Source organism: Silurus meridionalis, chromosome 7 (genome assembly GCF_014805685.1).
Source record: "Silurus meridionalis isolate SWU-2019-XX chromosome 7, ASM1480568v1, whole genome shotgun sequence".
NCBI lineage: Eukaryota > Metazoa > Chordata > Actinopteri > Siluriformes > Siluridae > Silurus > Silurus meridionalis.
Genome location: NC_060890.1, coordinates 8,813,155 through 8,826,786, shown reverse-complemented (window position 1 = coordinate 8,826,786; position 13,632 = coordinate 8,813,155). Strand labels below are relative to the sequence as shown.

At 36.2% G+C, this 13,632-nt stretch overlaps 1 protein-coding gene across 1 annotated transcript in view; it reads left to right on the top strand.

Moving 5' to 3' along the window:
• Positions 1 to 12,393: 12,393 nt before the first annotated feature.
• dlx3b (distal-less homeobox 3b) overlaps positions 12,394 to 13,632 on the top strand; it is a 4,102-nt gene continuing 2,863 nt past the window's right edge. Inside the window, exon 1 of the mRNA XM_046853045.1 lies at positions 12,394 to 12,966. Within this exon, the coding sequence (XP_046709001.1) occupies positions 12,630 to 12,966 (337 nt within the window). The 5' untranslated portion in view covers positions 12,394 to 12,629. The remainder of the gene's footprint in view (positions 12,967 to 13,632) is intronic.

The following is a 13,632-nucleotide window of genomic DNA, read 5'->3' as shown; positions in this document are numbered from 1 at the left end:
AGCAAAACAGGCACTTACTAACGAACATCAGAGAGACAGTTTAAAACAGAGCTTCAAACTAGTTTAGCTCACTCAGCTAGCTAATGTTTCTGCAGGTTGGAGAAATAGCCGTGATTTGCAGATATCGCCATTGGTTTTTAGTTCGCATATTTTCATATCTTTATCCCACTCTGAAGAATTTATAGCTGATGATAAATTAGGCCAGGAATTGACTTCTGTAAATTCTCAGTGATTGCTGCTGCTGACTCAAGAAAGACTGTGGTGCATGAAACATAAATGTTGTCAGAAACTGATTTTATTTAGATTGGGCCTTGAAAGTTAGGTATTTAAAATGTATATACAGTGTGTTTTACATAGTTTACAGTCAAGTTAAATTCAATCCTCCACATCTATTCAATGTAATGGTCAAATGTGTAGAATGTTGTTTTCACCACCATTATATCTGAATATGTTCACTTATATTAGACAAAAAGTAACAGATATATTAATAAAAATGATATTTAATAAGAGACAGAGCTACTGAATTTCAATGGCAGAGAAGACATTTGCACACAAGAGGAACAACACTCCACAAACTTGCACATTTTTCGCTCAACTGAACACTTCTTTTAGATGATTAAATAAGCACTCATTAGTGCAGTGGGACACACATTTAGCACAAATGCAGAAACAAAAAAAGGCCAGCCTGGACGTTCTTACTATTTTACTACTCCACATACAATATCCAGGACTCACAAGTCTATGTAAAAAGCATCAATACACAAATTAGCAATAGAATGAAGACCTCATGCTTTGGAGGATTTTTTAAAACATTTAAAGCATCAGTAGAGTAGTGTCAGGGCTTAGGTAATAAACAGCTCCATTTTAATATATAATGGTTATATTTATTCTTTTAAAATTCTTTTTATTTTTGCAACATGTAAATCATCTATTTATGTGTAACACAGTATACTGCAATGCAATTATATAAATAAGTTATATAAATAAGTTTTACTTTAATTATAAGACTATACAACCACCACAGCCAGATTTACTCCCACCCCAAATGGTATCACAAAATGTCTCTGGGTTAAGTATGTAACCCTAGTTCCCTGAGGGAACAAGATGCCGTGTCGCAACGATTTGGGAACGCTTCCGTGTTGAAGGCATATAGGCGTAGCCTCGGCCATGTATTCCATTGCGTCCAGCCCCAAAGGGACTGGGTGAGTGAGGAGAACCAGAGGGGACAGTGTGATGTCTTCTGAGTTGCAATCAGATTCACCTGTGCTCTGTAAAATCTCCTCCATATCTGCTCCACCACCTTGGGGTGGAGCCTTAATCCCTGGGCCTCGGCCCTCGCCTCGAGAGGGCATCTGCTCCCTGATTCAGGTACCCAGGGATGTAAAGAGGCCTCAATGAAAACAGTCTTCTCTGGGCCCACAGGAGGATCTGCCATGCCATCACTTAACCTTTTTAGCAAGCTTTTCGACAAACAATAAAGAACTTCCTATTCATATCGGTGTTTGTATTAATTTAGCATAATTTATATGTTTGTTCTGAACAATGGCTTCATATTTGGTCGCATTTTTTTATTATATCTTATTTATAACTGATTAATTCATGCAAAATGTTTAATATTTAAAATGGCTTTGAGTTGATACCAACATCCTAAATAAAACATGTATAATGTTGTACCATGTGCTGTTTATTTTCATACATAAATATAAACAAATGAACTTAATTTTGCTTCCGAAAGTGTTTTCTTCTTCAGTCCATAATTTACCTTTATTTAAAGTTTTTGTGTGACTGCATGATTCACCCAGAGCTCATCTTGCTTTCATTTTGCTTTAACTGAAGCCAAAGCAAACAGAGAATGCCTATGGTGTGGCTTCCTTGGCAATCTGACCGCATGCAGTTTCCCCAGTAATGGAGGGAGAAGGTTTCTAAAATAGTGCTCAGCAAGCCAGCGGAAATACTGATTTGCTCAGGGTAGGAACACAGCCAAATGAGGCAGGATTTTCTCATTGCAGGTCATGTTTCAAAACCTTCTGTGCATCATGCTGTGCTGACATGTCAAATGAGATATGGTATGTATATTTTAACAGATGTTTTTTTTATTATTGTTAATTAGGGACCACTAACATTTAAATTGAATATAGTTAGTTCTGTTTAGGTGCATTTTTCACCTACCAAGTGTTTGAAATTGCGGACTGTTGAAAAAAAAAACCTGATTGTACTGATTGTACCTGAGCAGCATGACATTCATGAACCTTTGGCAACTGGGAACCAGTTAATAAGCACAGCCTGGTCACAAAGACAGGAGTGAATACAAAGAAGGGATCCCACATCTTGTCTTTGAGGAACTCCCATCCCAGCTGTGTCTGTCTAACCTTTTATATTTTTTCTCTTCTTTCTTTTTTTTTTTTTTGTTGCTATCCACACTTCAGAATAAGTGGCTCTCTTTCACTAAATTAATGCATTCCTAAGAATCACAGCTTTGTTGCCTAGAGGGCCCATCTGATTTGACTTGCGTTCTCTGTCTGGTGGCACTAAGACACTCTCTTAGTCTTGCATTTCCAGCCAGTCTATCAGGGAATAAAACAGATAGACAGAGAGAACATGCTCTGTCTATGTGCATACAGTGATTTATGCAGAGGGTGATATAACAGACACTATTCATAAAAGACAGTGATTCAAAAATAAGATAGGAGTCTATGATCATGCATATTAAATGATTTTCAATAAAAGTGAAGCATTTCTTTTTCCCTGGTTAATTTTACAAACGTTACTATAAATTGCTGTAAATTTATATTACAGCAAAATATACCCTTATTGTATGAGAAGACTATGTTTTAACACCTGTGTAATTGGAGTAATGTATTGTTTAACCAAACAACTGCATTGTATTCGGAAAAACCTAACGGCTATGGAAAGATTTATCATTATTCGAGTTTTAATTTACATACTATCAGGTTCAGTAAAGCATTACAAGTTGTCCTAATGTGAATGAATTTAGTGGAAGATTGAATTAAATGTAGTTTTGGATAAATTGTGAAGGGTTACTATCTATGTGTATCTATTCTTTCTGTGTTTGCATTCCTTGGGTTTTAAATGTGTTGGGTTCCTCCAGGTTTTCCGGTTTCCTTTGTCCTCCTTTAAACACATCAGTAGGTGAAATGGATAAACTGTCGCTGGGTGTGAATGTGTTTGCATGGTGTTCTGTCATGCAATATTTGCCAGTTCAATACCAGAATAGCCTCTGGATCTACCAAGATGGAATTATAATATTTCATGCGGTTATAATAACCTCCACTCCTCTGGGAAGAAAATGAGATTTGTGCTCATTCAACCACAAGGATATTAGAAGTGTCAGGCGTTGATGTAGGGTAAGGAGGCCTGGGCTGCAGTCAGTGATCCAATTCATACCTATTGAAGTGTTCACTAGGTTTGAGGTCAGAGCTCGCTAGCAGGCCCATCAAGATCTTCCACCTCAAATACACCATATCATTATAGAGCTCGCTTTGTGCACTGTAATTCTGGACAGGTTTTGGTCTCCTAGTTCAAATGAAGAAAAAATTTAATCTTTTTGAGTTAATAGTTTATAGTCCATAAAAAATTAAGCGTAGCAAACAAAGTTTTCAGAAGGGTCCTTAAACAGCTGTGCAGGGGATTCTGAAGATGTGGAACATCTATCTGGGAATGGACTCTGCTTAGACTAACTGAAATATTCAAAAATAATATAACTATATTCTACTATTTAAGAATATTATAGTAACATAAAATGAAATTCTGTAAAAGTAAGCTTACTATGACAGTACATTTCAGTTATATACTAGAAATGTACAGATTAAAAACTTTCTTTCAGCTTCTCCCATTAGGGGTCGCCACAGCGGATCATCAACATGTTTGATTTGGCACGTTTTTACGCTGGATGCCCTTCCTAACGCAACCCTCCCCATTTCTGCGTTCTTGGGACCGGCACTAAGAGTGGCTGGGGTTGATTCTCTGACCGAGGATTGAACCCGGGGCACAGAAATTAGAAATGTACAGATTGCTGCCAGTAAATTAGTACAATTGTTGTTCTTCTTCTTCTTCTTTCTGCTGCTTTCATTAAGGGTCATCACAGCAGATCATCTGTCTCCAACAATTGTTCACCTTCTAATTTATAACAAAAATAAGGCAACAGTCTTAAGTAAAAAGAAAAACGTATTTTGCATTTTTTTGTGATAAGTTGCAGCCCTTAGTATTACTTAATATAAAAGCGAGAGAGAGAGAGAGAGAGAGAGAGAGAGAGAGAGAAAAAGAGAGAGAGAGAGAGAGAGAGAAAGCATCCAGACCTTTTTCTCATAATATTTGACAACAGCTGGCTGTAATTTGCAAACTGAATACTTTAGCAACTGAGGCCTGTCAGTAGTGCATTAAAGAGGATTGACCCAAGGCTCCTCTCTCACCCATTCAAGTACACCGAGCCTAAAACCTTACTTCACAGCCTTTCCAGAGACACAAACTAGGCTTCTAACATTTGCTAGATCATCTGGTACATTGTCTCATTAGACACAGCCAAAAAACGAATTGCAAATGTAGAACCCAGAACATTTTCACATAACCGCTCAGCAAACAAGCAACATTATCATTTTTCCTCACCACCAACTGCTTTTGAAAATGATATTATATATTTGTAAAAAATAATTTGCTCCAAAAGCTTAATGTTTATATTTACATTTATATTTAGTTTCTTTCATCATTAGCAATGTCATAGCACTGATGGAGAAGATCTGGGGTTTATTTTGCATTTTAGAACATCCCAAAGGCATTCAAAAGAATTAAGGTTAGTACTCTGTGCATCTGCTCCAAACTTGTCAAACCATGTCTTCTTAGAGTTTGTTTTGTGCATAAAGGCATTGTGATACTGGAACAGGTCGGGGTCTCCTAGTTCCAGTGAAGGGAAATTGAAATACTACAGCAATTTGTGGCAAAAGTTTAAAAATGGATTACATAGGGGTTTGTTTGTCAGGTGTCCACAAACATTTACTCTTTGACTCCTATTTGCTTACTTTCTGTCTATTCTCTTTCACTGTCTTTTCTTTTTTTTTTGCCACTCTTTTTCCTGTTGCTGACTTCTGCACTGAATGAGTGCTTCCCATCAAATGCAGGAGGATCCAATGCCCCATGCCCCTGGAGTCCCTAAATCCATGAGCATCACACTGAGCACTAGTTATTACTGGGGTGGTGAATATGGTCAGTGGATTCAAAATGTATCTACACCTCGATCCACCAAAGCCTTTTTCAAGATGGGGTATTGGAAAGGTTTTAGAAGGTGAATTTGAAGAGGATGTGAACACATTTCTTTGTGACTGTGCTTAAAATTGGATAAATGGGTTGAAACCGAGATAAAAGTTTGAACATCCTATTATTTGCAGTCCTTGTCCAATGGCTCCCAAAAGACAGAATCCTCAAGGTGTGTTAGATATGCTAACTGAAAATCTTGAAGGATGATCCAATACACAGTAAAATTCCTTCAGTACATCCTTGACCTAATTCTGTTTTTTTAATCCAGCTCGGAGGGGAAAAAAGTATTGAATCATAATTTTATGCAGTTGTGAGTATTTTTTTTCAGATGGTGTTATTTAGTATTAGCTGTTTATTGTCAGCCAAATGCAGTCATGGAAATGATTTAGACTCAATGTATCTGTGTAGAATTATAAGTGTACAGTTAAATGTGTATAAAACCATTCCTCAGAAATCTTTAACATCATGTGATACCTTTTTAAGCTTATTTAAAAGTGGAGTGGTGAAAGTGGAGCACACACACACACACACACACACACACACACAATTACTCATGCAATGTGGAAGGAAACTTTAGAAACACAGAAGAACCCAAGTGAAAATTAGGAGAACCAGCAAATGATTTTTGGAGGTGGCAAAAAAGCCCCCCAGGTACCAAAAAGTTCTTGCAAATGACATGGCTATGTTTTGCATGAAGCTTTACTGTTCAAGATTTTCTAATTTCGTTATCAGTGTTTTAAACTAATCATTACTTCACCAATCTGACCAATCAGCAAGTGGATAAAATAAATACATAATTCTGCAAATCTTCTACTGTATATAAAAAGATTAATTGTTACACATTTGAACAAGTATACATTTGATAGCATATCACAGTAGTATTGTGGCTTACTAAAGGTCTACGGTTTAACCCTTATATTGTGCTAGAGTCAAATTTGACCCGTTTTCAAGTTGTGATATGTAAAAAATTCTTCATGATATCCTCAAACACAGCTATTTTAACACAACAACAAAAACCGGTCACCATTTTAGTAAATTGCTACGCGTCAAATTTGACCCGCCAAAAATATTGTCTGTCATATGCATCCATGTATCATAAGATGTTGAGGTTTTCGTTGGAAGTGACAAGGATGGACAGAATTAGAAATGAGTTTATTAGAGGCACAGCGCATGTAGGACGTTTTGGAGACAAGGTGAGGGAGGTGAGATTGAGATGGTTGGACGTGTGCAGGGGAGGGACATGGGGTATATCAGTAGGAATGCTGAGGATGGAGCCACCAGGAAGGAGGTAAAGAGGAAGGCTAATTAGGCGGTTTATGGATGTGGTGAGCATTTTAAAAGCTGAATTATGTCATGGGTCAAATTTGACCTGCTAACACGAAATAAGTGGGCAGCTTCCTAACACATTACAAGTGTTAATCCTTATGTCCTTATTTAAAAAGCATTATATTTTTAATTTCAAGGCATTTAGCAGACATCTTTAGCCATGGTTACCTGCATTTATACAATTCTTTCTTTTCTTTTTTTTTTTTTACAACTGACTAGTTTGGGGGTTAAGGGCCCTACTCAGGGTCCCAGCAGGAGCAGCTTGTTGATCCTGAACTCATGACCTTATGATTTGCACGCCAACTGAGTAAATCTCAACCACTGAGCTACCACATCCCCTACACACTTTCCTCCCACAGTCCAATAACTTGAAAGCTGTAATGCACTGGCCTCTGTGGGCCACAAACAGCAGTAAAGAATATCTTGACCTCCAGTGTTCAACACTTTGGTGTATAGTTGTGTTAAAGGAAATTGGCTGCTGTAGGGAGTGCTGCTGTGTGGGAAGGCACTTCTACTTTATTAACTTTTTAGAAGAATTTCCAAGGGGAGGACATTGCACAGGAATGGTTACATGAAAGGGTTTTCACAGTATATTTGCTTACTCTTTAGTTTACATGCATTACATGGCTACTGAATTCAAAACGCTTGAATTCACTGAATTTGTGGCTTTGGATGACTAAACCCATTTTTGTTTGCTCCATTGAGAAAAACAAGGTTTTCTAGTCTAAAGACTAGCATGTAAAAAAAAAAAAAAAAAGTAGAAAATTATAAAAAATAATAATAGAAAGTTTATATATTTATTTAAAAAATTAAAAGATGTAAAATACAAAATGTAATAATTATAAAAAATATGTTTATTTAGCATGTTTTTTAACAATTTTTTTGACACATTTGCTGTCATGTAATAACAAGTGAAGATAATATTTATTTGAGACAAAGAAAACAAAGAGACAAAGAAAGAACATAATCTGCACTGTGCTACAAGACTCACATAAACCACAAGGGACAAACATGAGACAATAAATGCTGTGAAGGTGTGGGGCTCTATAGAAGATCTAAGCAGCAATGAACTGAAATCAAGTGTGTGTAATCAGAGACATGTGACCAAGGAAGCTGAGGGTGCAGTGGCTGCTGGGGAAAATCGTCTTTTTTTATAATCCTGACATTTATTATTTATTTTACTTGTGCAAAATATCTTTAGAACAGACATCGTGCATGAAATTTGCAAAAATGCCTAGCATTCATTTTAATAGTCATATATTTTGTGTAATGAAATCTTATTATGGGAAATTATAAAAAATTGAGCTCATGAATAATGTTTGATCGCTTTTTCATCCTACATAACACTACACCAAGTTTAGTGTCAGTGCCATCTTTTATCAAAAATTAATATTATTCAGCTTATTTTTATTGACATTTATTATTGATTATTGATTTAAATATTATTATTATATATATAATATAATATATAATATTATTATATGTGTGTATATATAGCTACACTACATATTCATTTAAGATTAAAATAAATATTTCAAATAAATAAGGAAGCATTGGGATTCATGCATTGGAAACAAACAGTATCTAGCAAGCAAAGATACACTACATCTGAAAAAGTATTGGGACACCTGGATTTTCCAGGCATATGTGATTTTTCCAAAGACTTTCACCACAAATTTGGAGGCACACAATTGTCTTTGGATGCAGTAACATTACATTTTCCCTTTACTTGAACTAGGAGATGCCAATCTGTGCAGGCATGTGCACATTAAGACCTCCATGAAGATATGGTTTACACTTGTTGGTGTGGAAGCTCTTGAGTGGGCTGCTATAGAGCTCTGATCTCAATCCTACTAAACACCTTTGGGATGAACTGGATTGCTGACTGCACCTCAGGCCTCCTCACCTCACATGCATCAGTAACTGACTTTACAGCCACACTCCAAAATCAAGTGAAACATCTTTCCAGAGGAGTAGAAGTTATATGGGTATTTTTTTGGTGTTTAGAAAGCACATACTAATCTTATGGTTAGGTGTTCCCAAAATGCTGTCCATATAGTGTACATACAGAATATATGATCCATTAACAATCCAGAGGCCAAAGTGTCTCATCGTATAACCTTTTATGTTTTGCCTTCTTAGTAAAATCTGTCTGAAGTCGCTTAGATGTTCTGACACTGATTATCTTCTAACACTGGAACCAAGCTGCTCCTGTCCGTATTTCCAGGAGGATTTCCGAGGTAAAGGGAAACAATTCACAAAGAGGAAATGGGTTTTAATTTATAATCTTCACAACAAAAGAGCTGGCAGAAAGCTGGAACTGTATATTTATCCTATAATTGCAGGCTTGCAGCAGGACTGAGCTCTTAGTATTACTTCCAAAGTGTTAAGAAGTATTTGCTTTTTTGTATGTGCTGTGAATTTGAGGCTCGAGCTGCAAAACAAAGCAAGTGAATAGTGAAGCTTTTTAACTGAGAGGCTTGCTGTCCCTCACTCATTTTTTTTTAGGCCTAACACACACACACACACACACACACACACACACACACACACACACACACACACACACAGATAAAAAACAAACACGCACAAACACAGACACAGACAGAAACAACACACACACACACACACACACACACACACACAGAGCAACAAATAGAGTATGATTTACATATGGCATAATAATATTTCTTGAAGCTATGGAATGCTGTTATCTATGTGTGTGTCTCTGTGTGTGTGTGTGTGTTAAGTTGTTTCTCTCTGTGTTTGTGTGTGTTTGTATTGATCTCTGTGTGTGTGTGTGTGTGTGTGTGTGTGTGTGTGTGTGTGTGTGTGTGTGTGTGTGTGTGTGTGTTTTAGGTTAAAAAAAGAGCAGCCACGCTGTTTGTAATTACATTACATAAATACAGCAAGGGCGCCACCTGCTGTCTACAGTTCACATTATAATATAATATAATTATAATATAATAGAAGTAGTATTACTATATATATATATATATATATATATATATATATATATATATATATATATATATATATTAGATATTTAAATAGTACATGATAGCTGATTGTTTAGGCTGGGATGCAAAAATCTATCTATCTATCTATCTATCTATCTATCTATCTATCTATCTATCTATCTATCTATCTATCTATCTATCTATCTATCTATCTATCTATCTATCTATCTATCTATCTATCTATCTATCATCTTGCCAGTTCTTTCATATAAACAAATAAACAGATAAGCAAGTAAATTGTCCTCCTCTTCTTCTTCTTCTTCTTCTTCTTCCTCTTCTTCTTCTTCTTCTTTTCTTCTTCCTCCTCTTCTTCCTCTTCTTCTTCTTTTCTTCTTCTTCTGCCTCCTCTTCTTCTTTTTCTTCTTTTTCTTCTTTTTCTTCTTCTACTTCCGGCTGCTCCCATTAGGGGTCGCCACAGCGGATCATCCGTCTCCATACCCCTCTGTCCTTTACATCGGCCTCTTTCACCCCAACTACCTGCATGTCTTCCCTCACCACATCCATAAACCTCCTCCTTGGTCTTCCTCTTTTCCTCCTTACAAGCAAGTCAATGATTGATCATTATTCATAAATAAGAAATTAGATGAATTGATACAGTATTTACAGTGCCTTCAGAAAGTATTTACATCTTTAATGTTGCACCCTTATGCTAAAATTATTGATAAAATTATGCTAAAATGCTTAAATAATTTTTCTCTACAGCTGCACTTCCCAAAATAACAAAGTTAAAAAAAAAAAAGATTTGTGGTAAATAAATAAATGCTGGTATATTTTGGGGCTTATTTTGTGTTTTGCACTTAGGAAAGGCTTCCGTCTGGCAAGTTTCTTACTATACATGATCTTTGGAGCTTATCCAAAGTGACCATCAGATTCTTGGTCACAACTCCAAGGCTCTTCTTCCCTTGGGGGAATATATACCAGAACATGTTTATACCAGAACATGGTTATAGTTTTATTGGCTTGACCAAAAATTTGTTAAGACTGTTTACCAAATAATGTAGGAAAGCTCACAGTTCGCAGAGCACCCCAGTAAGATTCAGTGGAGCAGTGATGTTTGTGACGAATTGTTTCGTTTTTGACCACGGGGAGGCAGTATAGCGTTAGAAACGAATCTCAAAAAGTGATGACCGAACAATTTTCCCACAACAGTACAACAATAGTTTTTATACCTTTTTTATGCTTTATATTAAGCATGAAGCTGACGGTGTTTATTACTGAGGAAAGTTGAAAATAAAAATGAATTTTTTCTCCTTCCTCTTTTTCTTCTTCTTCTATATATATATATATATATATATATATATATATATATATATATATATATATATATATATATATATATATATACAGTACTCAGGCTAATTTACAAAGTAAGAAGCCATTAGTAATTTACCTCCTATACTCTTGCCCTTGTGTTTTGTGTTTTGTGTTGTTTAGGGGAAAAACAAAAAAGCAAACAAACAAACGAACTATTTTATTTGTTTTGGTTACTTGTTTATTTTGTTTGTTCTTATTTTTTCTGTTGTGTCTATTTATATATTTGTTGGTTTATCTGTTTATTTATTCAGACCGGTTTTGTTTACAAACATTAATTACAAAAAATTATAAATGTATAAATAAGTTTATCCATTTGAATGATATAGAGGGGCATCGTCTATCAAGTAAATATCATTTTAATGTTATCAAATGTATCCAATGTATTTATAATAGATAATAATAATATAATAATAAACATACTTTACTTCACAATCCATAAACAAACATTGTTAGTGCTCCCTGAACGTACAGTATGTATTATAATCTCTATAATATATGTATTATAATCTCCCTATAATATATGTATTATAATCTCTATAATATATGTATTATAATCTCCCTATAATATATGTATTATAATCTCTATAATATACAGTATGTATTATAATCTCTATATTATATATAGTATAATCTTTATGATATATGTATTATAATCTCTTGTCGGGTTCTTCAGGAGAATTCTGCATAAATCTCCATGTTACAAGCCAAAAGTGCTTCTGTCTCAGTGTTATAGGTTAAGACGCCTCAGGTGGCTCAGTGTAAGGAGCATATAGAGGAATGTCCTACTGGCCTTCAGGCTTTTAATTCAAAGTCTTTCACCTTGAAACCAAAGTCTCGAGTCGTCTCTGAATAAGAATAGAATAAAACAAGAGCTATCACGAGCTTGTCTCGAAGGCGAACAGTCCTCCTGAATATTCACGGGAATGGAAATTGAATGAGAAAACAAACGCAAATAACGCGTTGGAGAGATTACTTGTTTTTATTATTGGTTAAACACACACACACACACACACACACACACACACACACACACACACACACACACACACACACACGCAGGGTATAAAGAGAAAGAATCCAAGAAAGACTGTAACTTGTTTTGTTTTCTCTCTGTGTGTGTGTGTGTGTGTGTGTGTGTGTGTGTGTGTGTGTGTGAAACTTTCTGTTTCTACATTTGGCATCAGGAATTTAAACATAGAACGCAAGAATAGTGATTAGATTTTCATTTAGTGGAGATGCTAAAAATGATCTACTGCCACTGAAAAGATCTACAAAAATATTCACTGCGCCTTTGTGTGTGTGTGTGTGTGTGTGTGTGTGTGAGGACCGAGAGAGGCTCTGCCGAGAGAGAGAGAGAGAGAGAGAGAGAGAGAGAGAGAGAGAGAGAGAGAGAGAGAGACGAAGTGTTTTAACCAATCAGAGAGCAGCATCCACCCTATAATTTACTTTCCCAAACTCTCTGCGTCGTCTTTAAGGGAGTAGTAGCTTGAGCTTCATGTGAGAAGTAAAGAGAAGAGAAGAGAAGATCACAGAGGAGCTCCAGAGCTCCAGTCTTTCAAGGATTCGCCTTAAAGGCGTCCCACATTTCTCATTTATTTCATTACTTTTTTTCTCTGAACACACACCCGTTGCTGGAGAAGGACCTAACAGCCGGCGAATCTATTATTACTTGCGTTTGCAATTTATTTGAATTCCCCCACGATGAGTGGAGCGACTTACGACAGGAAGCTATCCGGCATTTCTGCTGATCTCTCCGGCTCTATGAGCTGCCACCCGGGCTCCAAGGACTCTCCTACACTGCCTGAGTCCTCAGCCACGGACATGGGGTACTACACAGCGCACCAAGGCCACCATGATTACTACACGGGTCAGGCGTACGCGCAGGGGCCGCACAACGCGTCTTACCACCAGTTTAACGTGTGCGCAATGAGCAGCGTGTCTCCCTACGGCGCCAAGGCCGAGTACCCTTACAGCAACGCGTACCGACACCAGTACGGCCAGTACACCAGAGACGGACACACACCGCCCCAACACGCAGGTGGGTACAACATTTTGCACTATTGTTTTTTTTTTTTTTACTGATTTATGTATTTTCTTTCCCCCCGTGTTTACGCGCGCAGCGTGTGAACCAACGCGATGAAACAGAAAACAGGGAGCGTCTGGAATCAGTGTGTGTTCCGCATGAGTACAACACAAAGCCAAGTGTTGAATGAACACCTTAATTGTTTATTCAGCCTTTTACAAAAACACTGTTAATATTAGTTTAGGATTATAAAAGATACTTAATTATTCTGTGAGTTGGCACCCTTTGTATTTTTAATAAATTTCAATACTTGGCTCTTCCTTTCAAGTGTTTACTCCTTTACAGCATAGAGAGCAAAATGTCTCTTATTCCCATCTTCTGGGGGACATTCAGGACGTCAAAGTAGACTAGACAATTTTTGTATAGTTTATTCCTTATTAACCAATACTGTGTCTCAAACCGGTGCTGAGAACTATAGTCTTTATTAGATTTAATATATAATAAACATAATGTCTCTCTCTCTCTCTCTCTCTCTCTCTCTCTCTCTCTCTCTCTCTATATATATATATATATATATATATATATATATATATATATATATATATATATATAATATGTATTTTTTAAATTGCTATTATTATTTTTTTATAAAATATTATTATTATTGTTATCATTAACTAC